Source organism: Sylvia atricapilla, chromosome 5 (assembly GCF_009819655.1).
Source record: "Sylvia atricapilla isolate bSylAtr1 chromosome 5, bSylAtr1.pri, whole genome shotgun sequence".
NCBI classification, from domain to species: domain Eukaryota; kingdom Metazoa; phylum Chordata; class Aves; order Passeriformes; family Sylviidae; genus Sylvia; species Sylvia atricapilla.
Window position 1 is genome coordinate 19,706,925 of NC_089144.1, and position 26,056 is coordinate 19,732,980.

A 26,056-nucleotide genomic window follows, 5' to 3' on the forward strand; every position below is an offset into this window, starting at 1 on the left:
TTAGAGTAAATATAGTAGACAAATTATAAGTTGTGTAGAGAAGACCAGAGAATGGTAACTCACTGCTTGGTTGGACTGGAGAATTGGCTGCTGCAGGATGTTGTGGAGGCCAGAACTGATGGGTGAGTTGAAAGAAGCAATAAATGATATGTAGGAAGTTGCTGACACTTCCAAGAGGAACTTTCAAGAGATATTTCAAAACATCTGATTCTGACACAGCTGCAAGAAAGGTCCTGTACCAGCTTTTAGTGCCTAAGTGAAGGAAACCAAAATTGAGAAGGGCGAGGAGGCTGCTTGAGTTCCTTTCCTAGATTGGGCTGCTGAAAAAGATAAGACAATTGTGTTTTAATAAGGTGTTAAAAAAGCAGAGTTTTAAATCCAGCTTTTGGTACACACACAGGTATTTTTGTTTCACTACTGATCTCAATCATTGCTGAATGCTCTTGAGAAGTAAATGATCTTTTGGGAGCTAAGCTCTGTGGAAAGGAAGCTTTTATTTCTGATGATTATTTCTATATAGTGTGAATGTTTCCCACTTTCAAAGATTTGTATCTGCATGAAGCCCCATTCTGATGCTGAATTTTCAGAAAAAGGCTGGAGGCTGTCTGAAGCTCATTAATTAATTTCTTGCCAATAAAGCAGCAACAATTATTTCAAGCACTCTCCTCACCACTGGTTAATCCATCTTTAAATACTGGACACTGCTGATACCCATTCCAGACGCATGTTCCTTTTCTGTTAAATTGCCTTTACTTAAAATACATCCTTCTTTTTGCCCAGTCCAAGATTGTATGAACTTATATTTTCCCAGTAGTCTCAAACACAAAGGTGTAAATACGTATTAAATCTGGTCATGTGTGTTACCCACACTGCAGGAGCCACAACACTGTTGCACCTCAACTATGAAATGGATATTAGAACATAGTAGAAATTTTTAATGGAGTTTACAGCCCATTAAATCAGACACAGCAAGAGGAAGACACCTCCTCCAACCCAGCATGTCACTTTATTACAGATTTCATTTCTCAGCAGAAAAGGGAGTTAACATGCCTTTGAAACACTGATAAAACAAAGCAAACAGTGGTGGGGTCGCCTCCAGTCACCCTGGTGTGACAGGCTGACAGCTGCTGCTCAGAGGAGTTGTTTGGGCATGAAGGAGCAGATGGGAATTTTTTAGAACTAAGCTGGAGTATTCAGGGTTTCTTCATGAAGCTGTAGAGGTGGGGGACCAGGTAATCCCTGTAGTGGCCGTCGATGAAGCCTTTGCCACTGTTGTGCACAAACCAGCACAGCACGTCAGTCCCCAGCACGCGGTCTGTCCTGTAGTCCTTCTGCACGCCCCTGCAGGGAGAGGACACCCAAAGGAGGGTCACAACATGGCAAATGGACAAGGAGACATTGGGCATCCTGCTCCATATTGGTGCTGCTCTGCCAAAGCATGGAGACGTGTCTTCCACCAGCAGGAAGTGGAAATTACCACAAAACGCAGTTAATTTTACAGTTCTGTCACCTCATGGGCCTCTTCTGGGGAGTTCCAGGCACTTCTCAAAACCTGTCTGAAGTCTGATGCTGGGCAGGTCTGAGGACAGAACTGATTTTGAAAGGGAGCAATAAAGCACATGACTCTTACCTGGTAACAGTGAACTTGTTGCCCTTCACTTCCATGATAGCTTGTGGCTTCTCTGGAGCTTGCCCAGGTGTTTGGTGGTGGATTGACACTTCTGGTTCAGATGCAAACTGACCTGGTCAGGGAGAGGTTTAAAGCTGTTTGTGTGTCCTGACCTTTGAAGCTCCATGTCAGCTGCTGCCAGACACTTTTGGAAAATCAGACTAGCTTCAGCAGGCAAACCAATCCTGCAGGGATCACAGGGCACTCACTAATTGGGAAAACAACCTCTGCTCCTCAAAAGGAGTTCTGCATGGGTTCAGGATGAAGAAGGTTGATTTGCCTTATGAACTGAGGCCTTGCTTTTGTTTTATACCACTGCCAGAAAGGGCTGTCATTTAGGGAAGAGCTGATTACAGATGTTTGCACAGAAATCTCCTCAGAAAGTTTTGAGGAGTTTGTTTCAGTCTTTTATTTTCAACATGCAGCAGTTTAGCCAGGAAGGGAAAGTCCTGACTCAGTGTCAGCAAGTCCAGTCAGGTCTGTTTTGAAAACACTCTCCCCAGCTGGAATAAGGAATAATCTCCTGGTCCCTGATGTTCCACATTGTCCCTGGGGCTTCCAGGATGTTACAGGAGTTTCCCTATTCTCTTTTTGAATAATTTCCACACCTTTTCCATCAAGACAGTGACCAACTAATTGACAGCTTGAAGATGTGGCAGGAGATGTTTAGGTTGGATATTAGGAAAATGTTCTTCACCCAGGGGGTGGTTGGACACTGGAACAGGCTCCCCAGGAAGTGGTCACAACACCAAACCAGAGTTAAGGAGCATTTGGAAAATGCTGTCAGGCACATGGTGGGATTCTTGGGAGTGTCCTGTTCAAAAGCTGGACTCCTTGTGGGTCCCTTCCAACTCAGGATATTTTATGTCTATCATTCTATAAAATTCTCTCCAAAATCTAGCAAAACCCCTTCCTCTTGTCCCACCATCCCCAGTGCCCAGTCCCCAGCCCTTACCTATGAGCCCATGGGCTGCAGGAGAGAACTGGTTTTCTGGGGGAATGTAGATTCCCAGGAAGTCAACATTCACTGGGTGTTTCTTCCACACACGGTGCAGCAAAACCATGAAGGACATCTCCTGCCCCACAGTGATGGTAACGTTGCTTTCCTTCTTCACAGATATGAGGAGCCTGGCAGGGAGGGACCAAAGGCCAGGGTCAATTCATCTGCCCACACCACAGCTCTCAACCCCTTGAGATTCACCCAGGCATCCAGAACAATCCCACAGGGATGGCAGATATGTCAGAGGATCCACTGAAAACCCTTGGGAGCCTTGGGAGTGGTACCCAGAGTTCTGGCAGGACAGTGCCTAACAAACAAGACACTTCACCCCCATATTGAGGCAACCTAATATCCCCTACAAATTTAAGGTCTTTCTACAGTGAACGCAGATTTTGGATGTGGTCCTGTTGCCTAAAAAGTGGTGTAGAGCGTCCAGCATGGCTGACAGCTGTTAACCTGGAGGGGAAGCTCTCCTGGGTGATGTGAGTCATGGCATGGCAGGAACCCCGAGGGTATCTCAAATAGAATTAGGGGGGAGCAGGTAAAAAAAGATCAACTCACTGTTTGCGAATGATGTGCCCTGTGTCAGCCCAGGTCAGTGTGATGCCATATGAGCCATCCTTCAGAGTTATTGTTTCTGTGGTGATCTCCACTTTCAGGCCTTTCTTTTCGAAGTAAAACCCAATTTTGCCAAAGTATGTGTTGAGTTTCTTATTCTCTGCTTTCTTGGCCCCTATGAGCTGCCCATTGACCACAACGCCTGTGAAGAGCAGAGAAGGAAATGTTGCCTCAGCCTTGGAGCACTGCCTGGAAACTTGGAGTTCTGATCTCAACAGGGAACACCATGGGCTCAGCAGGAACTGGAACCCTTCTGACCCCTTGTTTTTCTCCTTTTTCCAGCCAAGAGAAGAGAATGATTTAGTAAATTGCCTCCTGATGCTACTGTTCACCCCTTAGCACAATAATCTGGTGGGAATTGCTGTTAAATCTTGCTGGGAGTAGGTGCAAAATCCCTTCAGGTGTGGTGTAAGGGATGCAGAGGGCAAGAGGAAATGGCCTCAGGTTGTGCCATGTGAGGTTTAGGTTGGATATTAGGGAAAATTTCTTCACTGAAAGGGTGGTCATTGGACAGGCTGCCCAGGGAAACAGTGGAGTCACCGTTCCTAAAAATGTTAGAAAAACCTGTGTATGTGATGCTTGGGGACATGGTTTTGTGGTAGGGTTGGCAATTCTGGCTTACAAGTTGAACTTTATGGCCTTTGCCAACCTTAACTGTTCTGTTATTCCATGATCTTGGCTCCTTTCCCAGTGCTTGGCCATCCTCAGAGTGAAAGGGCTTTCCCCAGTAGCTCACTTCTACTCCTAGTTTCACATCATTTCTGTAGCCTCTTGTCTCTTAGCTGTGCACCTTGGAGATGTGAGAGGCTGCACCTTCACCTTCTGATCACGTGGTTGAGAACAGCAAGAAGACCCACCATGGATCTACCACTCCTTTTCTTAAGCCTGATCAAATCCAGCTGTCTCAGCCTTTCCCTCTCTGTCCTCAGCTTCAGCCCCAAAATCATCTTGATGGCCACCACTGCATTCAGGCCAGTTTGTCAACATCTCTCTTGTACTGGCAAGGCCCAAACTGGACATGGTACACCAGATGTGGAGGGAAATAACCATATTCCTCAGTTGCTGGCCACACTCCTGCCAGTCCCCTCCTGTAGGTAATTCCCCTGCTCCCTCTGAATACCTTTCAAACCCAAGAGAAAAAAATTGTGCTGTAAAATAAACCATGTGTTACTCCCCTACCAGTGCCAGGATCAGAAACCAAGTTTAGGATCTTCCCAGGCTCTGAGTTGATATTGAAGCAGATGTTGCTTTGGCTCTTGGGCAGGTGGATGATGAAATGTGGGTCATTGTCCACTGAAACACGGAAAACAAACAAGTGTGAGAAGCAGGTCAGCATCTGCCCTAGAGGGAAGGGACACAAAATCCTTTCAAAAGGATTTTGGAGCACTTTTTGGGATTGCTTATATTAATATGAGGGCCCTTTCCACCATAAGAGAGCTAAAAATGTTCTCAGATGCTGCTCACAAAAACTTCCTCCTCATATAACTCCCTGGTTTAGGGAAGGAAGTGACATTCCTGGTCTGAGAGCTGCCAAATGCAGTGAAGGACACTGATGCCAGGTAAAGACACATCTTGCTCACTAATCCCACTGAGGAATACAATCCAGGAGTTGCTCTCACAGTTTATTTAACAACCTGGCAGAATTGGGCCTCTCAGAAATTTATATGTCCTTTAAAATTTGCCTCAGATTAGACAAACACCTGCACCCATCAGTGAAGGCAGCTGCTTCCAGTCTTGTCTTGCAGTGCAAAGCTCTTCCCAGCTCCTGCTATGTTGGTTGTGGCTGAGATTTCCCTGTGCTGAGGAGTTTGAGAGCTCTTTGTGTGATCACTACATAAATACACACATCACACACAGAGTTATTGTGGTAACACCGTGTTTATGGGCAGTGGTTCTCACAGTTGGCCTGCTCAAATAAACTGCCACTAAACTGTGGCAAAGGCCCAAGAATTAACAGGATCCATCAGTCACCAGTGCACTCAGAGATTTTTATCTACCACAGAACATTTATCTGCCATTTACAACAGCAGTAACTCTACAGTAGCTTTCATCTGTCATTTACAATGGAGGTAACTTTGCTACTGCAGAGAAGCTAAAGTTAAGCTCAGCAAACAGCCCCAGCCTCAGGGAAGAGCACAGCAGCTCATGAGGTCACTTGGATACTTTAGATCCTATTAGGATCCAAAGTAGCTTCATCCTTCCAGCTTAGAGCATATTTTTATAGGTTCATCTATTCAAAATCAAAATTATTCCATAATTTACAAAGAAAAAGCTTGGGTTGGAAGGGACCTTAAAGACCATCTGTTCCAACCCCCCTGCCAGGGGCAGGGACACCTTCCACTAGGCCAGGCTGCTCAAATGCCCATCCAGCCTGGCCTGAAACACCTCTAGGGATGCTGGTGAGTTGTTAGGTGATGAGTGTTGATGTGTCTGGTGTTCCTTGCAGAGAAACGCTGTAGGCTTTACCTCTGTTGATGCTCAGAGAGGACACAGGTGGGCTCCTCTGCTCAGGCATGAAGCTGACTGGGACAGCTGTGACATTGGCCCAGGCTGGGATCCCTTTGTTGTTATTGGGTGCATTTGGAGTTAATCCCAGAGCACCTGTTAGATGACAGTCACAATTAGGGTTCTAAAAGTGCTGACATATTTAATAGTGTAATTTTTAGAGCATTGCAATAGATCAAAGCCTGATGTGGTTATACCAATACAAAGCAGGTACAACACCATGTACAATGGATTTGTGTAATGACATGAGGTTGAATTTGCTCCAGTGTCTCCACCAGTGAAATATGACTTATGAGAGTAGATAGCTCACCATAAGTTGTTGGTGAAAAAATGGAGTCTGGCTTTTTAGTTCTCATTCATGAGAGCAGCCCCCACTTTAACAAAGCATCCAATGTAAGGGCTGAAGTGTTTTCTTGAAGTGCCAAGAAAAAAGCTGACTTTTAAAAATTCAGCATACGGTAAAAGCTTTGCTGACTTGAGTCCTGAATTTGAGGTGCCTGGGAAAAGGCAGGATTCTTCCTGCATGCTCTGGGATGACCCATGAGAATAAAGGTTTCAAAGAATTGCAAGCATTTAATATCTGTTATCATATTCCTTTGTCCTAGAGCTTCTCCATCTGCCTTTGCCCTGATGGAGACAGGAGAAAGTAATTTGTCCTGTCTCTCTTCCATTCAGCTCATAAAGAAACAATCTTAAACAATCCATGAAATTTGGTTTGTTTAATATACTGGGCTGACATTCACATCTGCTGAGCCTGTTCTGAGGAGGAGTAAGGGGAAACAGGAGCTGGGGACAACAGCAAGACTGAAAATTGCACATGTCAAATCTCTGCCAGCATCTTCTTCCTCGTGTCCCTAATTCAGACCAGAGGCTGTTTTGACACAACATCAGAGACACAGTAATGGGCAGAGTGAGGCACTGACCTGAGCAGCAGCCCTTCCTGGGGTCTTTGGGCTGGTCTGCCAGCATTATCTCATCCTTTTCAGCATTCTCTATCAGCATGGCTGTGAAGGGGGTGACGATGTGATGGTCCAGAGACATCTGCAGGATGGATTTGGTGATATTCCTCTTCAAAGCTGCAGTGGGGGCTGCATTTCTGGGTGGAAACAGGAGCATAAGTCCTGGTTAGCAGCTCTATAGGGCAGCTGCCATGGCAATCCTATCAGGGAGGGGTCACACACCCAAGTGGTGTTGCAAGAGGAAAGGTTGAAGGGATTAATCCTGAACTGCTCCACAGCTTTAGCTCAGGCTCCATAAGGTAAATCTCCATCATTTCATACCCTCAGCCCCACAGCCAGGCCTCTTGGAGGAGATTTCTCCTCACCTCTCTGCCATCATCTGGTTGACAGTCAGATAGGCCCACAGTTTCCTTGTGAATTCAGGATCTGCGTATCTGTCTTTTTTCATGAATCCATCCAGCTCTTCCACATCTCTCAGGGTTTCCATGACGAGCTCTGCATTTGCCTGTGCAGTCAGAGAGAGAGAACGATGAGGGATGGGAGCCAGGAGAACAGGGTGCCTTGAATTCCCCTCTTGGTTGGAGTTAAGGACCTACTCTGGCTCTGCCCTTGGTCACTTCTAGATCAGAAAGTCCCAGCACCATTGGCCTGACTGCAATGGAGAGGGAAGATGTATCAGTAGATCCTTCTGTTAGAGACACTTCTGTAGCAGTGGATTAAAGTAGTTCAAGGAGCTGTGAACAGTAGCCCAAGAGGTGCTACTTCATGCCAAAAGAAGAGGCTCTTGACAGAGCTCTGTAATCCTCCCCTCAGGTTTTTTCACATCCAATTCCACTGAAAAACACAAAGCAAATTCTACTTTCTCACACAGACTGTTGGACTGCACTGTGTTTTGGCAGGAAAAACTATTGAAGATGTTTGGGTTTTTTCCAACAACTAACAAAGGATAACACCTAAGCCCTGAAAAAGTGCAGATAATTCTGTTCCTCCTCATAAAGAAGGGTCTGGATGTAATATTCCCATCCCACTCCACCTGCAAGAGCAGCCGTGAAAACATGGGGGAAGTCTCATCACACATAAAAGGGCAGTGCTAGGACTTGATACGCTGTAGATCCACCAACTTGAACTCCCTGATGGTGTGAAGTTCAGTCATGAAAGGCATTTCCTTAGGGGATCACTCCTGCGTCTCCACAAAGCATGAAGGAAAATCCATACTTTTGTCTAGATTTGATCTTTTTGGTACATTTATTAGAAGGAAGTTCCTCTGGCAGGCTGCAGGGTGCAGGGAGTGACTATTCCTGGCTGTGCTTGAAGCTGTTGTGAGACACTATTGGACAAACCCTCCACGAGCTTCCCCATGTTCCCACCCAGAACCCAATTGGACAAAACCCTCTGCTGGCATTAACCTTCAGCAGGGAGACTGTACACAGGAGGGAAAGGGGCAGCCCAAATTCCCCTCAGCAATTATCCCAGGGACACCTTCACTCACTGCAGTCGCTGTGACAACACTCTCCAAGTGCTGCAGGTTCTCTGTGTCAACCTTCCCAGCCACCACGATCTCTGAGCCACCAAAATAGTTGTGGAAGCTGCTCTGGGTGACATCTGACACTGACTCCTGGGGGTAGTTGAACTGAATCTTCTTCAGGAGCGGGGTGGAGACCTGGTTGTAGAAATTCTGAGGGGGAAGGAGACAGGGAAGTGAGTTTGTTGTACGTGAAGTGACTCCCTTGCACAGGCCACTCTGACTGAAAGAACAGTGGGTCACAAAACCTGGAGCCCTAATGAGCAAGAGGGAATTTCATCATCTCATGGAATGCAGGCTTCTTCATACTTGGCACACTTTTAAGGGGGTACAGCAAGAATATCTGGTCCAAGTTCTACGAAAGTCAAAGGATTGTGTGAAATCCATGGGCTATGCTCTTCCTAGACCTAAAAGTCTTGAGCACAAATGTGTGTGGGCCTGAATCCCGCCTCAGGATGGTCAGCTCTGGGCTGCTGTGTAAGAAGTACAGCTACACCCTCCCTAATTCTTGTACAGATGGTGATATCAGGGAACAGTAACAGTACAAGGATGTCAGAGTTTGATCAGCAGCAATTCCTGCTCACTGATTTGGAGCCAGGGCTAGAGTTGAAATTTTTCTTACATTGGCTAAATCTGGATTATCATTTAGCATTTATATCCAGGTTTTTGTTAGTGATGAAATGGCCTAAAGTAGCAGCCAGGCCTTAATTTTAATTCAGAAAATCTTTTTTTATAGTTAAGGCTGTTTTATAGAACATTAATGCAACATAAGGAAGCAAAGTATGTGTTATAGGTATTATTAAAACTATACCTAGGACCACTTAAGCTGAAATATGATTGACATCTTGCAGGACTGTTCAGAAGAAGTGATGGATTTTGAGAACTTCTTGCTAGTGGAGTCACAGCTGTGAACAGAACAGGAGAGTTTCAGAGTCAATGGGGCAGAAACTCACCTTCATTTGGAGGGAAGTCTCTTGATTTCCAAAAATCCTCTGGGCCATGCCACGGTTGTCGGTTGCGATTCTCTGCAGGAAATCGTAATCGACATCAAACCCAATCCCGAGGCAGAAGAGAGAGAATTCATCCTTTATGCTCTGCTTCACGTTCTTCTGGATTGTTGTCAGCTTCAGCTCACCTTGGAGACACAGAAAGGGTGACACTCACCTGAGCATCAGAAAAGTCTCCATCAAGGTGAGCACATCCCTCTCTCCCTGTGCCTCTGGTTCTCTCTGGATATTAGGGAAATCTGGGCAGCAAGCTCAATGCCAAACTTCCATTGCCCATAGCAACGTTTGAGCTTCTCCTGGATAGAGATTAACAAAGTGCTTGCACGGAAGACAATCCTTTTGGACAGTTTCTTTTGTATCTGATGCATTTTCTTTCTATATCCAGGGCTCATAGAAACTTCCTAGGAGATTTGAAATTCTAGCACATAAAGAGTTTTCCCAAAATTAGTGATTCAAACTCTCTGCTGACTAAGACATCTCCATGAAGACATTTCTATCTCCAGAGAACTTCAGATGTTCTCTGTCATCATTGGAATTGGGGTTTTTTTCAGGCTTATTTTTAACAGCAGAGTTTTGGAGCTGACATCTTCAAGTCAGCAATTGCTTTGACCTGTACCAAATCCAATCCAAAATAATTTGCTTTCCACTCTTTTTTCCTGCTTTTGATGTTATGCTTGTGACTGCATAGATCTGTGTGGGCTAAGGTCACAGGAAGAGGAAATTTTTGTACAATCATAGGATCATAGAACCGTTTGTGTTGAAAGGAACTTTAAAGATCATTCCAGCCCCCTGCTATGGGCAGGGACACTTTCCACTAGACCAGGCTGCTCGAAAGCCCAGTTTCTCTAAGGCTGTTTTGATTATCTGTCCTACAGGACTTGTGCACCTCTGTAAATTGAAAAAAAAAAAATAAAAATCATAACCTGCATAACAAACTGCTCATCTTTTGAAAGCTTTTGTGCAAAGCCTGTGGCACTCTTAGGACTTGACAAAAGGGCAGCTCAAGATATTAGAAGTAAGATGAATGGAATTTTTTAAACTTACTGCCAAACTGTCTACTTGTTGCTTTTCTCAGTCTTGCCCCTCAGTCTTTCTTCTCACCCAAAGAAGGATCCTTACCTACTGTGGGGTCTCCATCAGATACCAGTACAATCATGGAAACTGAGTTTGGGTCCAACATGCCTAAACTTTTGGCTTCATTCAGGATGAAAGTGGCTCGGAGAAGAGCTTCATTGATATTTGTGCCTGTCAAAAACACAATGAAGAAAACAAGTTTTTTATTCTTGTTAAATCCAGATTGGTTCTAAGATTCTAGTGGAAGTAAGAGAGACAAGAGCTGAGATCAAGGCAGCAAAACCACTCCTCTCTGATGTTTAGATACACCTTTCTTCACCCTGGTTCCTTTTTCATCCCAGGCTGTCATCTTCATGAGGCCCCTCCACTCCTCCTCACTAAGTCCAGTGTGACAATTTGTGTTGTTGGGAACTATTTGGTGTGGGAAAAATTACTGGGTTTGCAGGCAGGTGATCGAATGAGAGCATGGAAAAACTTTCTTTTCTGGCTTTCAGCCCATTCCTTGAACAAGAAGAGGTGTATGTTTGCTGATGTTTGATTTGTGTCACATAAGGAGCAGAGTAAGAAATCAGGATGAGAGGAACAGAAACCTGAAGGCTGAGCAGTCAGAAGACAGGTATTTTCTTTGCCAAGAAAGAAAAAATCAGCAGCTCCACAGACAAGATAATAAAATTCTGCATTTAAAATGCTTTTCTGGATGAGAGCTGATTTCTAAGCTTATCTGTCAATTCTTTTGGGGTAACAAAGTCAGTCACTCATTTATCCAGCTTGGTTTCCTTTTCCCAACACACTGATGATTTTGGACAAGTCTATAACTTTGTGTTCATTGTAGTGAAAACCTCTGGAGATGAAGGTGCCACAGCACTAGAAGGCTGTGATATTAGGGACAGTCTCTCCACACTATTGATGCACAAATAACTGAATAACACTTAGAACTGCACTTCAGAGAGTGGCAGATTAAAATCATCATAAGCCCCTTCCAAAGGCCTGTTCAGCTGAAAAAGGCATCCGTCCTTGTTTGTCAGACAGGGAATGAAGTCACAAAAAGGATAAACAGCTTGCCCACATGGCATTTAGTAGCTCATAGAATTGTAAATTCCTTAAGGTTGGACATGACCTCTAAGGTTGAGTCCAATCATTAACCACAGTCCACCACTAAACCATGAACTTAAATTCCTGCAGTTGTTTCTTGTAGGACTTGTAGTCCAGACTCTTCCCCAGCTCTGTTGCCCTTCTCTGGACATGTTCCAGCCCCTCAATGAATTTCCTGTTGAAAGGGGCCCAAAACTGAACACAGGACTAGAGGTGTGGCCTCGCCAGTGCCCAGCACAGGGGGAGGGAGGGTCACTGCCCTGGTCCTGCTGGCCACACAAGTGCAGATCCAAGCCAGGACACCATCGGCTTTCCTGGGCACACTGCTGGCTCACATTGCTGGCTGTCAGCCCAGGGCAAATGATTGTGATTCCCTGCTTAGGGAATATTTCATCTGTCTGTTCATCCAGGTCTACGAGATGGATTTGATCTTCCAATGATACTTGGGATCTCTGAGGTGGGAGGTAAGATAGATTAAAGGCAGCTGCTCTGTGGTCTGTTCTCTATCTGCTATAGAAGGAAATGCTATCCCATCCCCTAACACAATAAACTGCTATTCTTGCTCTTCTTTAGGCATGCTTTTCCTGGTTTTTTTTAGGAATACTCTGACAGTGAAGACTGTCTGAGGTACCCATTCCTGTGATATGCAAGCCCTGTGAGCAACTGCAATCAAAACTTCATACCCCCGTTGGGATGGATTGTCTGGATGTATTTCTTGGCATCTTCCACCTGCGATGGGGTGGCTGAGACCAGATTATCCCTCCAGCACCGGACGTTGTGGTTGAAGTCTATCAGGGAGAACTGGTCAGCAGCACGGAGCTCGCTCAGTATTGCCTTCATGGCCTCGATGGTCTGAGGAGAAGTTTAAGAGAAGACAGGTTTATGCTTCCTGCTTATGAAAGCCTCTTCTTAACTTGTGACCAGAGGCAAAGATCAGCCTCTGAGGAATAAGTACATGAGCACTGAAATCCAGATTAGCATCTGCTATCTAAATCTCTTTTTTTTCTTTTTTTTTTTTTTTTTTTTTTTCTGCACTTCTTGCATAATGTCGAATTTTTTGCCAAAGAAACACAAAAAAATTTGCAATTAGGAAGGATAAATTCATGTGGCTCAACTTGCTTAACTCCTGCTAACACAGAGTGAAGTGAATGGCATAAACATTTGTGGTTCAGGAGAGAGCAGCTGCTTGAATCAGCTCAGGAGACTCAGCTCTATCTGCAAAGCAGTCAATTCATGCTGGGTAACATCTCTTTGAAGATGTGTGATTTAATCAAGTGACAATTAACTTGCATTCCAGTTTTGCAGCACTGATTTCCCCAAGGAAGTAATCTGCTAAGCCTTACTATTGTGCTCTGAAGGAAATTCAAATACACCTGGATGATCCTCAGCTAATGTTTGTCTAGTCAGTTCTCAAAACCCTTCAGTGAAACATGATATACAATCTCCCAAACTCCTCACTCAGACCGTCAGAGTTTTCCCTAATATATAACATAAACCTCTCCTGCTGCAAATCCATCTGATTGCATCTTCTTCTACCCTGGCTGGGCATGAAAGTCAGTTGATGATTTTCCCTTTCAGAACAATTGTTTGCATATTTGGAGGCTGATTATCTTTCTTGAAGCATTTTCTCTTGCAGACTAAAATATCTTATTTTAACATTTTTTCCCCTTTATGGGTCGTGTTGTCTAAACAATCCTTAGTGGTCTCCAGAGGGCTGTCAACAATTCACCCATGTTTGGAAAGCAGGGATGTAGTATCCCCATTGAGACTTTCCCAGGATTCAGTATGGAGCATTAGAGAAAAAGGGGGTCAGAGCCTTTGCAAAGTATTTTGTGATCTGTCCATTAGAATTAAATTTAGAGTTAAAATCTGGCACCACTTCTTCCTTAAAACATGGAAGAAGCATTATAAATACTGGGGCAAAATCATGGCGTCTTTGATTCCAAATAATCTCCAAATTTAGCTGGTAATTTTAAATGCCAGTGAGCTAGAGGACTGCATGGTAAAGCACATGGGAAAAGTTGGCAGGACGTTAATTTTGCAACAGAGGTCAAACACTTACTTGCTTCATTTTTAGTCCCCACATCGAGCCACTGACATCTATAACAAATAAAATGTTTTTGGGCAGCGGATCAAGATTTTCCGGAGCAAAGAAGTGAATAAAATAGCCATTAAAAATCTGGAAAATAAAATAAAAAAATCACAGTGAAATGAGCTATAGAAAAGATTTCAGAAAACTCAAGATAGTGACAGAGCAGAAAATTCTTATTTTCTTAATGAGCTAATTATTTTTTCCTATTGTCTTTTTCTCTTCTTTATTGGCCAGTTCTAACTTTCAGCTCTGCTCATCTCTGTACCCTTACACCATTTTTACTCAATAAAAGCAGAGCCTGGTCTTTAGACAAGGCTAGCATAGGGAGGAATGAAAAATGCTTTGAAAAAGACTGTTCTGCCTGTAATAACTCAACCTCATAACTCAGCTTCATGTTAACATAAAAATAGTGATGTTCTGGTTGTCTCCTTGTGATGTAGTGGTACAACATCCAATGACTCCATCCTCTGATTCTACACTAAATCACCAGAGTGCTGCCAGGTATAAAGACACTGGCTTTTGGACATGACAGGAATCTTCTCCTACTATATGTAAGCCCATGTCTTAGTCATAAATTAAATAAATCCATTCTGCCTACTTAAAATCCCTCTGTTCTTTCAATTGGATACAGAGCTCGTCCTCATGCTTATTCCCCTGAAGGATGAAGTTTAGCACAGTTTGCTGAAGGACAGCAATTCCTTTATTCACAGTTCTCTGGTCCCAGCTGAGCAGCCATACTTACTTCCAGCTCTCCCCCCGTGGTTTCTCTGTTCACATCGTACTGCACCACAAAATTTCCATCCACAGCCGTGGACGAGCACTTGGGGCATTTTCTCTGCTGAGCCATTGTTGGCTTGAAAGAAACATGAGCCTTGAAGTGAGGAGAGATCATCAGTCAGCCAGGTGTTGTGTGAGAGGGGGGTGATTGACACAAAGTGACTCCACATCTTCATGGAATACCCGATTTCAATTTCTGCTTTTATTATTTGTGGAAAATGGACTTCGTGTCACTTCAGGAGAAAAACAGCACTAAGGTTTGCCTGGGTATGTTGATTCAGTAGTAGCAACTGTGACTCAAATCACATGACCCATCTACAGCACCAAATACTTCAACTGGAGCTGTGCAAACCATTTCTATTAAGCAATATATTGGGGTTTATTAACATTTTCATAGTTGAAACTATCCATAATTTTATCAACATCTTTAATAGCCTTCTAATTAACATTTTTCCCCCAAAGAGGATTGCCATCTGTCTGCGAATTGAGCAGCAGGAAACCTTTTCATTAGTCATGTGATTAATCATGCAGACTTTTTTTTTTTTTTTTTTTCTGTTTAAACTGGATTTAATATAGACAGGTAGTACCTCTGAAATAATTTTCTAAGCTAGGAATGGGGGTGAATCTGAATATCAGGAAACAGTACTGCCTGGCATATTACTGTGGCATTAAAGAGAGATTTTGCTGCATTTCTGCATGCTTCCAGTAGGTGCAAAAAATTGCCAGGACTGTGCATAGTAAGTGTGAAAACTGAAGATTTTGTGCTATTTCCAGTCTTTGGTTACCTTTTTCTCTCCCTTGGAGATGGTGGTGATTCCATTGAAATGATCTCCTAGGGAATTAGGGACGTGCACGTAGCGCAGTCCCTGCGGCTCGATGATGCGGACGTCCACCTAAAGGCAGGGAGGGAGGACAGTTATTGTGGAGAGCTGCCCCATCCCTGCAAGTGTTCAAGGCCAGGTTGGACAAGGTTTGGAGCAACCTGGTCTAGTGAGGAGCAAATGTGTCCTGTCCTCACTCATAAACACAGCTGAGAATCCCCTGAAACGTGACTGACTCACGTCAAAAGCATTTGGACAAACAAGCTTTGACATTTTTATGCTCTCGTGTAAACTTGGCTGACGGAAAGCAAACAATACTTGCTATTTATTTGGAATAGTGCTTTTCACAAAAACTCCAACTTCATGAGGTAGTGTCCTTTGAGAGCTGATGATCTCTGGTTGTCCCTCTAAAACTGTGATTCGTCTCAGAATCACAGAATGGTTTGAGTTGGAAGGGATCCTAAAGTTCATCTAGTTCCAAGCCCCTGCCATGGGCAGGGACACCTCCCTGAAAACCAAGGGTACTTTCTCAGCAAGGATTCACCTGTGGGGTTCTTCCTACACACCCCAGCTCTGCTTTACCTCCATGTGCTTGGCCAGGCGTCCTGGCTTCACAGAGATGATGTGCTCGTAGGAGCTCAGCTTCCTTCGGATCATTTCATGGTAGTGAAGCTGGAACTGGATCCTCATTCCTGGGGGGACATTCACTTCGGTTTGGAAGTTCTCCATATCCAAGGCATTGCTCCTGAAAAGTCAGCTGTGGGGTTATTTTGAGAAAATACTAGGAGAAGAAAAAGCTTCTTTGCACTTTGGCATAGATTGAGGCTTTTGATTCTAACTGTGGCCTCTGTCAAGGAGCTGCAGCTCCCTGTTAGCACAGGGTATTTTAGTAAGCTGAAAGCTGAAACACAGTGTAAGTCCATGACAATTAAATATCAGAGCTGCTGTAAAAAAGCATCTCCGCCTAGGGTGAGTCATCTCAGTTCTCCTGTAAGTTCAGTACAAACCCCATATGCCAGAGTGTTTATACCTGACTATTCCAGCAGCTTTGCCTTTGGCTTTTGCTTGAGCATACATTTTTCTGGCTTCAGATTTTTCCCGAATATGGCTGGTAAATGTGATACCATTGATATCCCTAGGAGAGAGAAGCACAGTCAGCTTGCAAAAGAAACAACTTTACAATCGAGGACTGTTTCTTCAGTTTACATCAGTGAAATCTAACCTGGTGGGAAACTAAATAACAAGGTTCTTGTTTAACCCCAAAGTAATGAATTCTGATTTTCATTAGAGCTCTATCTTTTTCCCTACCTGATATTTATTTCAAGTAGCCAGCACCATTGTGCTCTGAGGAGGATCTGCTCCCCTCTACCTCTTTCACACTTTCCCCAGGCATTGGGCAGGGGAGGCAGTTCCTGATATCATGACTGGTTTGGAACATGGATCAGGACACCTACTGACCAGCAACCTGGCTGCTGCCTCTCTGAATGGATGTTGAACCAGGCCAGTTTCTGTTCAGTGAGGGCTCTGATTTGAGTCTCCTTCCTTTGATCTAGCAAGGTGAAAGTTTAGTCTATTTGAGACTTTTGTCAATTTTTATTGATATTGACCAGTGGCTCAATAATTACTGGAGAGGAAGACCTGGACAGACAGACAGACTGGTGACATGAACCTCCTGAGAAAGCCTGCAGAAATTACACTGAACCTGGAAAACAATAAGAACTTTTTGCCTTTACAAATCCTTCCTTCCCAGCCCACTGAATGCTCCCAGAGGGCGAGGCTGATCCCTGGCCACCACTCACATGGTGAAGTTGTCGATGAAAGCTCCCTTAGGGACTTGCACGTCGAACACGATGGGCTGTGGCCGCCTGGCGTTGTTCACCATCCTGGCTTGGATCATGGTGTTGGCCAGCCTGGATGTGATGGTGGATTGAACCTTGTAGCTGTAAAGACCTATCTTGTCATCGTCCTCCACCTGCATTTGACAAAATCCCTCTATAAATTTAGGGCTCTGCTGGGAAAAAAAAAATCCCTAGAGGACAATATCAATAATTTTTGTTGCCTCAGTGCTAATTTTTAATTGCTGTTCCTTAGCTAGAGGGGCCATGAGCTCAAGTTCAGGACATCTCCATATTTTACCTGGAAATTGTGGCAGGATATTCATGTGAATATAGTTCATGATAGCATTTCAGCTGAAAGAGGGTATTTTTTAAGCTGGAATGTTTTCCTTGCTTTTCACCATGCAACCAGTCCTTGGAATGACTCTATGAGGGCAATCCAGTATGGGAAGCTACACAGTAATCCTGACAATCATATAATGAGGAGGAGAGAGCTCCCATTTTCAATAAAAGTCCTAAATAGAGAGACTTGAAACATTGGTTACTGACCTAGTGTTGACAATGGTTAAACCAGAGCAGGGGCATAACAGTATTTAAGTGTTTTATTAAGACATTGTCTTTGTCTAATCACTTTTGATGCTTATTTCTTCATATTTACCATACCCTTCTCCCTCCAAGAGCAGATGTATCAACAGTATTGTGCAAACAGCTCTCTGTTTAAAGAAAATAGGTTAATACCCAACCGGCAGTAAAAACAAGGAACTGAACAAACAGAGGGATTGATTTCCAAAAAATGGTTAACTAGAAAATCATTTTGTTCAGTATTATTTACCACAGGGGAAGAAAAATACTCACCAGATCTCCAACATACCCCCAGTCAGATGTGCTCCTCTGGAAAGGAAAAATATGAAGGGGATATTTCAGCAAAGCTAAGAACACTGACTGGCTGTTTCAAGACAGGGGTCAGTGTCTAAAAATTGTTTCCTAAGATTTTGGGTCATAGAATCTTGAGGAACACAGAACCATCAAGTTTGGAAAAGACATCTAAGATCAAATCCAACCATTAACCCATTAACACTACCAGGGTCACTAAACATTTACATGTTTTTCTGAATACTTCCAGCAATAGTGACTCCAACACTTCCATGGAAAGCCTTTTTCAATCCTTGACAACCCTTTAATGGAAGAACTGTTCCCTAATATCCAACCTAAACCTCTCCTGGCACAAACTGAGGCCATTCCTTCTTGTCCTGTGCCTGTTCCCTGGGAGCAGAGCCCAAACCCCCCGGGCTGTCCTCTCCCGTCAGGGAGTTGTGCAGAGCCACAGGGTCCCCCCTGAGCCTCCTTTTCTCCAGGCTGAGCCCCTTTCCCAGCTCCCTCAGCTGCTCCTCATCAGACTTCTGCTCCAGACCATTCCCCAGCTCCATTGCTCTTTTCTGGACATGAATGACAATTAGTTTGAGTTCACAGATGAAGTGTGAGTATTCCTTTTGTCTTATTTCATGTATTTCTACACGGGATGTTGGAGCATGTGATCTCCCTGCTGTGCCTCAGAACCTGTCATAAACAGGTCAGCTTTCTTCCTCTTTCTTTTTTTTTTCCTAAAGAAAACATTCTCTTCTAGAAAAACATTCCTCCCGAAAGCAAATAATGTTGGCAGAAAGTCATCCTCAGACATGTTGGTTTTTAACAGAAAAGTTCTCTTTGTTTTCCTATGAAAAGTGGAAAAGCTTCAAACTCCACACCTCTTTAGCTCACTTTGTTGCCATTTACATTAGAAAATATTTATTTATGTATGATATGCAATATGTATGAATTAAAAAACCCATTGTGTAATCGATATTACATTAACATGCTTGTGCCTACGGAAATTAGTTATGCATGCATTATTTAGATGAAATTGCTCATTAATTGTTGTGGTTTTTTCCCTCTGCCCTGTGAATTGCTCCGTTTGGAAATTTCTATGGTAAGGGGTGACATCTTGTGGCCATTTGAATTATTCTGTTCAATTCCCCAAAAAACCTCCCTCACATAAGGAATTTTTATATTAATCCCCTGAAAGGGATTTTGGCTCACCTAGATGCAACTTTTTAGTGCAGGAATCTACTTTCATATTATCGTCATAACTAGGCCAGCTCAGCTCTCCAGGATCAAGAGGACCCAAAACCACAGAAGATGCTCATGAAAACAGCTTTAATCCCATCATGCACTGGAAGATTGCTCTGCAATTGTTAAATTCATTTGAAGCTAAATAATATACTGTTCTAGGGAAATCTTGTGCTTGAAATCACCAAAAGATGGTGATGTCATAGCAAGTTCATCTAAAAGACATGATTTTAAAGACCCTTAAAAGGCAGATGGAGAAGATTTCTGCCTGCCTGAGAACAAATGCATGTTTTCATTTTCTAGCTCTAAAGGCTCTGAACCATTCAGACTGGGATTTCAGGATATGGAAATTTATGACTCTCTAGAGACCCTCTGCAAAGCCTGATGGACTGATCCTGTCACACCCCAAAAACTTCACTGTACAGTGAACTGGACTTTTACACCTGATAAAGCACCAGACCATGAAGAGTCATATTTGGCCCCACACATACCCTTGGCAGAGGGGGCATCACCGTCTTGAATACAAATTAAGATCAAACCAACATTAACTGAAACAAATTTAATTTTGGAAAGATGAAGACCAAGACCTTAGAACACAGGATTTTTTGTTTGTTTGTTTGTTTGTTTGTTTTGTTTTGTTTTGTTTTGTTTTGTTGGGGGTTTTTTTTGGGGGGGGGGAGGGCGGTACTTTTCTGGTTCTCAGGTTAGGGCTGCTGACTCCCTTTAGGAATGGTGGTTAAAGCTTTCAGGATACCCAAGTTCCTTCTGATAGTTCTTGGTGGATAAGAGGGGGTAGCTGAAGAGGAGGGATCTTATCAGCGGCACATGTAATGATTCCCATGGCTGTTGTTAGAGATCAGACTAACAACTGGGAAGGATCAGACTAACTAACTATGGGCTGGGTCAGCCATACCCCTGGAATCTCAGAGATTGCAGAGGGCAGCCACTCCAACAGGTCAGGAGAACAGAGCTGTACCTTTATCTTCAGGTACATGAGCCTCAGAATCATGGAACACAGAATCACAAAATGGTTTGGGTTGGAATGGACCCTAAAAATCCTCTAGTTCCACCTCCCATGCCATGGGCAGGGACACCTTTCACTAGATCAGGTTGCTCCAAGCCCCATTCAACCTGGCCTTGAAGGTCCTACTTCAGGTCTGAGTGCTGATGTGATTACTGAGAACAGGGACCTCTGTGGCTCCTGCTATTTCCAGCATGAGGATTCATGGCTGATCCTTGCTTTTGAACCACATCCAGACCTGTTGATAACTGCACAAAAACAGGATCTTGAGCCATATCTCATATGTGCCGAATTGCCAATCAGAATGAAGGCAACATGTGCCTCAGGAACTGTTTGAAGGACAGATGCTGGGCTCTGTCTTCAGATACTGAGATGCATCTTCTCCTGAAACGTGTGCAAAGGTGTGGATATTTAACCCTTCACAGTGGTCTTTGTTCAAATCACTGTGCATGGACATTACAGCTATTTAGTAAAATCAGGAGAGCAGGATCACAGATGTTATGCATTTGACAGAAGTTTCTGTTCTACTGGGGCATGAAAAATGTTGAAAAGCAGATGCACAGCATGAGAAACTAGAAAGGAGATGTGATCTGCAAGTGTTCAAGGCCAGGTTGGACAGGGCTTGGAGCAACCTGGTCTACTGGAAGGTGTCCCTGCCCATGGCAGGGTGTTGGAATTAGATGATCTTCCAGATCTCTTCCAATCCAAACCATTCCATGTTTCAATGCTTCTATGATCTACCTGAAATGTCCTCCAAGTTTTTTGAGGCGCTGTTCTCTCATAATTAACTTGTTTTCCTGTAATTTCCTAAGCAGTTTTTAACACACTCCAAATCCATTGCAGCTTCTTCACACTCCTTTCGGGGGATCCTCACTGTGAGATGCAAGAAGAGAAATTTCAGATCTAAGACTTGACAGTTTGTCTTCAGGGTGCTGCACATGGGTCCTTGTCTGTTTGGTTACATTTGCACCCTGGCAGCTGGGGGAGTCTCCAACCAGCTGATTTAGGAAGAAACTCTTCAGTATGAGGGTGGTGAGGCCCTGGCACAGAATGTCCAGAGAAGCTGTGGCTGCCCCATGTCTGGAAGTGTTCAAGGCCAGGTTGGGTGGGGCTTGGAGCAACCTGGTCTAGTGGAAAGTGTGGAAGGTGCTCCAGAGGGAGGTTGGAATGAGATGAGCTGTAAAATCTCTTCTAAGCCAAACCATACCACGATTCTATCTTTCCACTCTATCTCTTTCCATATATCCTTCCTGTGCTGCTTCTCTTGGAGGAGAAACCAGGCAGGCAGAACAGTAATAAAAAGGTGTGATCTCACCCACTTCTGGACAGCCAGAGATCTGGACCCAGACCTGGGGAATGTGCTGCAGAACATCCCACCTCACAGGGTGCCTCACAGGTCTAGACACTTTATCTACCTCCAGAACAGAGATAACAGCTGTGCACCACGACAGAGAGGTTCACAAGGTCACCTGCATTCCAGCCCATGGAACACTCTGCTGCTGTGGTCACGAGGACTATCCATACACCTGAGGCACAGCATTTTGGGAATTACTCAGGAGCAAAATAGCAGAATCCCTTATCTGTACCTAGAAAACCATCCTCTGCAATTAGAGCAAATCAACAGGGTCTGCAGGGAGCTCTGTTGCCTTGTTGCCAATGGGCTGGTGAGCTCTTTGCAGAAAAGCATAGTGCTGAAAAAATAATTTGGGATACAGCCTTCCTGTAGCAATGAACAGTAAATAACTGTGTGCTTGCTACTGGCCAAGAGCTGGTGTCTCAAGATGATTTGCACAGTTCAGTTAAATCTCATTGATTATATTTTATTGTGACTCAACTAATATAAGAGTAGCTGAGATCTTTGTTCTACTGGTTTGCAAAGATTTATTTGATAGCTAAAGAATGGAAAATAATGCATGGGAATAAAAGCAATAACTGGTATAATGAAACCAGTGGTAGAATTGTAAATTACTGCATGCATATGTCTGTGCCTCTGTATCCAGAAATTTTGGGAACAGAGGCAACATAATACATATGGCACTGATACAGGCACTTTGGAAAGAAATAATGCCCTGAAGAAGTGCAGCTAGGAGGGATTTCTCTTTAGGCCACGAGTCAATTATTTAAATACCAGACTGGCAAATGTGAGGAGGCTTGATTCATACTCATGCTAAAATCTACCATTTTTCCCCACTGTTATGCAGGCTTTAGGTATCAGTAGTTTCCATCCAAAGCCTTAGGATAAAGAAAAATCTGGGTTGCCTGTGTGCAATTTCAAAGGCTCTGGGAAATCCAACATTACTCAAGAGGGTCTTTTGTTATCACTACATTGAACAAGCTCAAGAAAAGCAGCACCAGAGCTTGGTGGAGGAGAAGGTCCATTCTGACCATAATTTCTTTCATGCAGTGTAATGAAAAATTAATACATTCAAACAACTGATTTCATGAGTATTACCATTAATTGCTACAGTGTAAAAACACAGAAAAACTCTTGCAATGCTGCTCTAAATGTTTCTGTCTCCCAAGCCAACAGACTAAAATAATCTGCAACCCATCAATGGGCTGGAAACAAATTTTATTTCCAGGTCTCAGATGCCACCAGCTCATCACTGAGTGCCACTCATCCTTTTCCATTTTCTCATGGAAAGACCTCACCTGTTTCAATGGGATTTCCCCCAGACATGGAGGTAGACAAGTATCTCCACTGTTTATCATCTCAGGAGCACAGACACAGAACAAAGCTTTGTTGTGCTTAAGAGAGAGCAGCAGTTCTTGTTCCAGCCAGGGATATGGAAGTCTCAATGCCTATAAAAACCAGCTGGTCCCACATGATTGTGCACTCACAACCCTGGACATGGAAAAAGACACTAAGAGAGAGCTCCCAGGCATTCTGGCTTCCCTCCTCTTCAGAGCATTTCTGGGTACTGTACCTGGTACCTGCCACTTCTCGCCTTGGAGCTTGAGGGAAAACCATCAATTTCCAGATCAATCAGGTTTTGCATTTCCTAGAGGAGGGAGAAGAAGAAAGAGTTGCTGCTGCCTCACTTTAAATAAATCAGTTTATCACTTGATTTATTATTGATTAGCACTTCACAGGAGAGTTCCAAAGGGGATTTACCTCCCATGGATGCTAATGGGGAGCAGAAGCACAGACCATCTCAGACCAAAATCCTCACACATTCAGTTTCCCTCAGTTGCCCATCAGCTCTATAAACTCCTGTAAAATCACGACCTTTACCATCATTTTACAGCCTTTCCTTTTGAAACAAGGAGTAATATTTAACATTAAATGACCACAAAGAGCAAGAGGCAGATGATTATCATCAGGATGGGTCTACCCATGAAAACTACAGACCTCACTCAAAGCAGATTCATAGAATTTCTGCTCAAACCAATTGAAATTGTCTCTGGCTTACACTAATATACCTGAAAACTAAATTCCCCCCAATGACAGAAAAAGAACATCAGATCTTTTCCAAGTACAAAGTTGCACTGATTCATTTAGAAGTGTGGGCCACACCACAGCAATACTCTTAATTAAATTTTGTTATGAGTTTAATTTATGGCAATAAAGAAGTTTAAGTGCATGAATTACTTTCCAACTTATGTGATAGCATACACACAAAGGTCTGCACAAAACTAATTTAAATTGTTTAAGCACATTGATCTTAAATTGATAAGGCACCTATAATTAGAAAGAACCACATCTCTGGAATATTTTTTCATGGGAATTACAAACCCAGTTTTAAAATCTCATTGAGTCAAGAAAATGGCTGTAAAAATAAAGAAAAATAGGATATCTCAACTCACTGAAGATTTTTATTAAACCTACAAAGAAGAAGAAAGCCTCATATCAACCCTGCTGACTTCACAGAAATATTTCAAATGTGGAAATGGGTGTAGACACCAAATCAAAGTTCACCCGAGCCTGGAGATTTAAATTTAGACTCAGTTTCAGAGTCAAAGATATAACTATCCTCCTTTTCATCATTGTATTATCCCAAGAAATGATGGTCTCTTTTATAAATTCTCTCATCCCTCTGCTGAGGAATGTAAGGTCAATAGGATATTCACTCTGTATTAGAATTCCTGTTAACAAAAACCCAATTCCATACAAAGCCTTGCTGAAGTTCATAGTGTCCCACACAGGAGGCTCCATCCACAAAGATGTTTGAGTGCCCTGGTTCTGCTTACTGCAGGGAAACAGGGTAAAAAACATTCTGAAGATTGGAGTACAGAAGCCACTTAAATGTTTAAAGGTTAAAACCACACCAGAAAACGCAACACTGAAGTAAAAACATGAAACCTGCTCGGAATGAAATTTGGACTTATGCTCACACTCTCCCTTTAATAATATTAAATAATAATTATAAGCTTTCATAACATTAAAAAACCCCAACATTACGAATGAAGACTGATTATCTGAAAAATTTACAGCTAAAAGTAGAAGGGAATTGTGAAGCAGTGACCCAGTTCTGCCCCTACTGTCTCAGCAAGGGAGGGAGACCTGGGCCCTGCCTCCAAATACTCACATCTGGGATGTCGTCGATAACCAGATCAAAGCCCCCGACTCCAGAAATGAGGAACAAAACCAGGAATCTGCTCAGATGTTTCATTTTCTTCCCTCTTGTTTCCTCCTGAGAGCAGCCTGCACAGGTACAGACACAAGTTCCTCCCTTCTCTGAGACAAGTTCAAGGAAACAAGCCAGGTTTGTGCAGCATTTTGAGCAAAGTTCTGAAATGCTGACTTTGTTTAGGCCATAGGTAAATATTAGCCTTGCAACGCAAGCCTGAGCTGTGGTGCCTGAGCAAGGGTTATCCAAATAGTGTCTTCATTTGCCTCTGCCCTCGATAACAGCCCTGGCTTGGATAGGCTCACTCCTTGCTTTTGTAGCTTCCCGTGATGTTTGACTAATTTCCTGCTAGGCACAGAGCTCGCAGTATCCAAAAACTTCAAAAGATCTTACTGAGAACTCCAGCTTCTCTGTTTATAGCAAACAAGGAGAAGTTTGGTTCTCAGCGTGATGGAGGCAGCAGCGTTGGGCTTCTCCAAGGGCCCTCCCACCCAGCCAACCCACAGGGGCTGGCAGAGGCCTTGGGGTTGGATCCTGACCCACACAAATACCCTTTTTTCCATTCTGCTGGGGAAAAATAATAGCTGATTATGTGATAGTTCCAATTTTCCAAAATTAGTCACATGAGAACATTTGATGATATTTTCAGGTGCACGTTTTATGGCTCCTGGGTGCTTCTGAAGCAGGTTTTTTGCCTCCCTGATTCTTTGGGTGCTTAAAATGATGAGATAAAAAGAGCAAAGCAAAAGGGGGAAAGAAGGGAGGAAGACGTCTTTTGGAAAAAGTTGTTGGGGCATCCCTTCCACTTTTCTACAAGAAAGGATTGCTGGAGACATCTGAGCAGCTTCAGTGCAGATGACAGAATGAACTGTGAACTCTGGGACAAAACAGCTGTCAAATATATACTATTAATTCTATTCTATTCTATTCTATTCTATTCTATTCTATTCTATTCTATTCTATTATCCCATTACAGTACATGACATTTTCTTGTATACTGTATTGTGTTATATGATATTCACTATACAATACTAATAATATTCTGTCATCTTCCCTTATGCTATGTTACACTTCGAGGTTTCAGTAAAAGATTTCTGTGGCACAAGTCTGCTGTTACTCATCCTTTCTCCAGCTCTTCCACAGATGGTTTCTCAGCCTGGGCCCTGAACTTGCACCCAGAATTTCACAAGGAATGGCAGCAGAGCTTTTCAGCTCTCTGCCAGGTAAAAGAGGTGAGAGCAGTGATGTGTTTAGAGGAGGGGAGTGTATCAGGAGGGGACTAGAGAGGATGGGAGCAGCGTTTTTTAATAATCATAGAATAATTTAGGTTGGAACAGGCCTTCAAGGCCATGTGGTCCAACCATTAATCTGTCGCTGCCATGCCCAC

At 43.4% G+C, this 26,056-nt stretch overlaps 1 protein-coding gene and 1 long non-coding RNA gene across 2 annotated transcripts; both read right to left on the bottom strand.

Moving 5' to 3' along the window:
- Nucleotides 1-987: 987 nt before the first annotated feature.
- ITIH2 (inter-alpha-trypsin inhibitor heavy chain 2) lies at nt 988-24,852 on the bottom strand. The gene is made up of 21 exons (XM_066318845.1): nt 24,628-24,852; nt 23,026-23,100; nt 17,827-17,862; nt 16,936-17,108; nt 16,167-16,271; nt 15,719-15,881; nt 15,101-15,208; nt 14,281-14,409; nt 13,509-13,625; nt 12,130-12,298; nt 10,400-10,525; nt 9,227-9,408; nt 8,241-8,426; nt 7,117-7,256; nt 6,716-6,888; nt 5,754-5,888; nt 4,467-4,580; nt 3,231-3,429; nt 2,625-2,797; nt 1,631-1,742; nt 988-1,341 (listed from the first exon to the last, which is right to left on the bottom strand). The coding sequence occupies exons 1-21, from the start codon at nt 24,709-24,711 to the stop codon at nt 1,194-1,196; spliced, it is 2,847 nt and encodes a 948-aa protein (XP_066174942.1). The 5' UTR covers nt 24,712-24,852; the 3' UTR covers nt 988-1,193.
- On the bottom strand, nt 19,761-20,100 carry LOC136361990 (uncharacterized). The gene is made up of 2 exons (XR_010743714.1): nt 19,970-20,100; nt 19,761-19,938 (listed from the first exon to the last, which is right to left on the bottom strand). It is a non-coding gene; the product is annotated as an uncharacterized lncRNA (long non-coding RNA).
- Nucleotides 24,853-26,056: the final 1,204 nt, after the last annotated feature.

Excerpts from the sequence above, each read along its gene's own strand:
- ITIH2 (XM_066318845.1), bottom strand. The coding sequence starts at position 24,711 with ATGAAACATCTGAGCAGATTCCTGGTTTTGTTCCTCATTTCTGGAGTC. Across the intron at positions 7,257-8,240 it reads GTGTTGTCACAGCGACTGCA|GCAAATGCAGAGCTCGTCAT; the intron begins GTGAGTGAAGGT and ends CTGACTGCACAG. Across the intron at positions 3,430-4,466 it reads GGTTTCTGATCCTGGCACTG|GCGTTGTGGTCAATGGGCAG; the intron begins GTAGGGGAGTAA and ends TGCTCTTCACAG.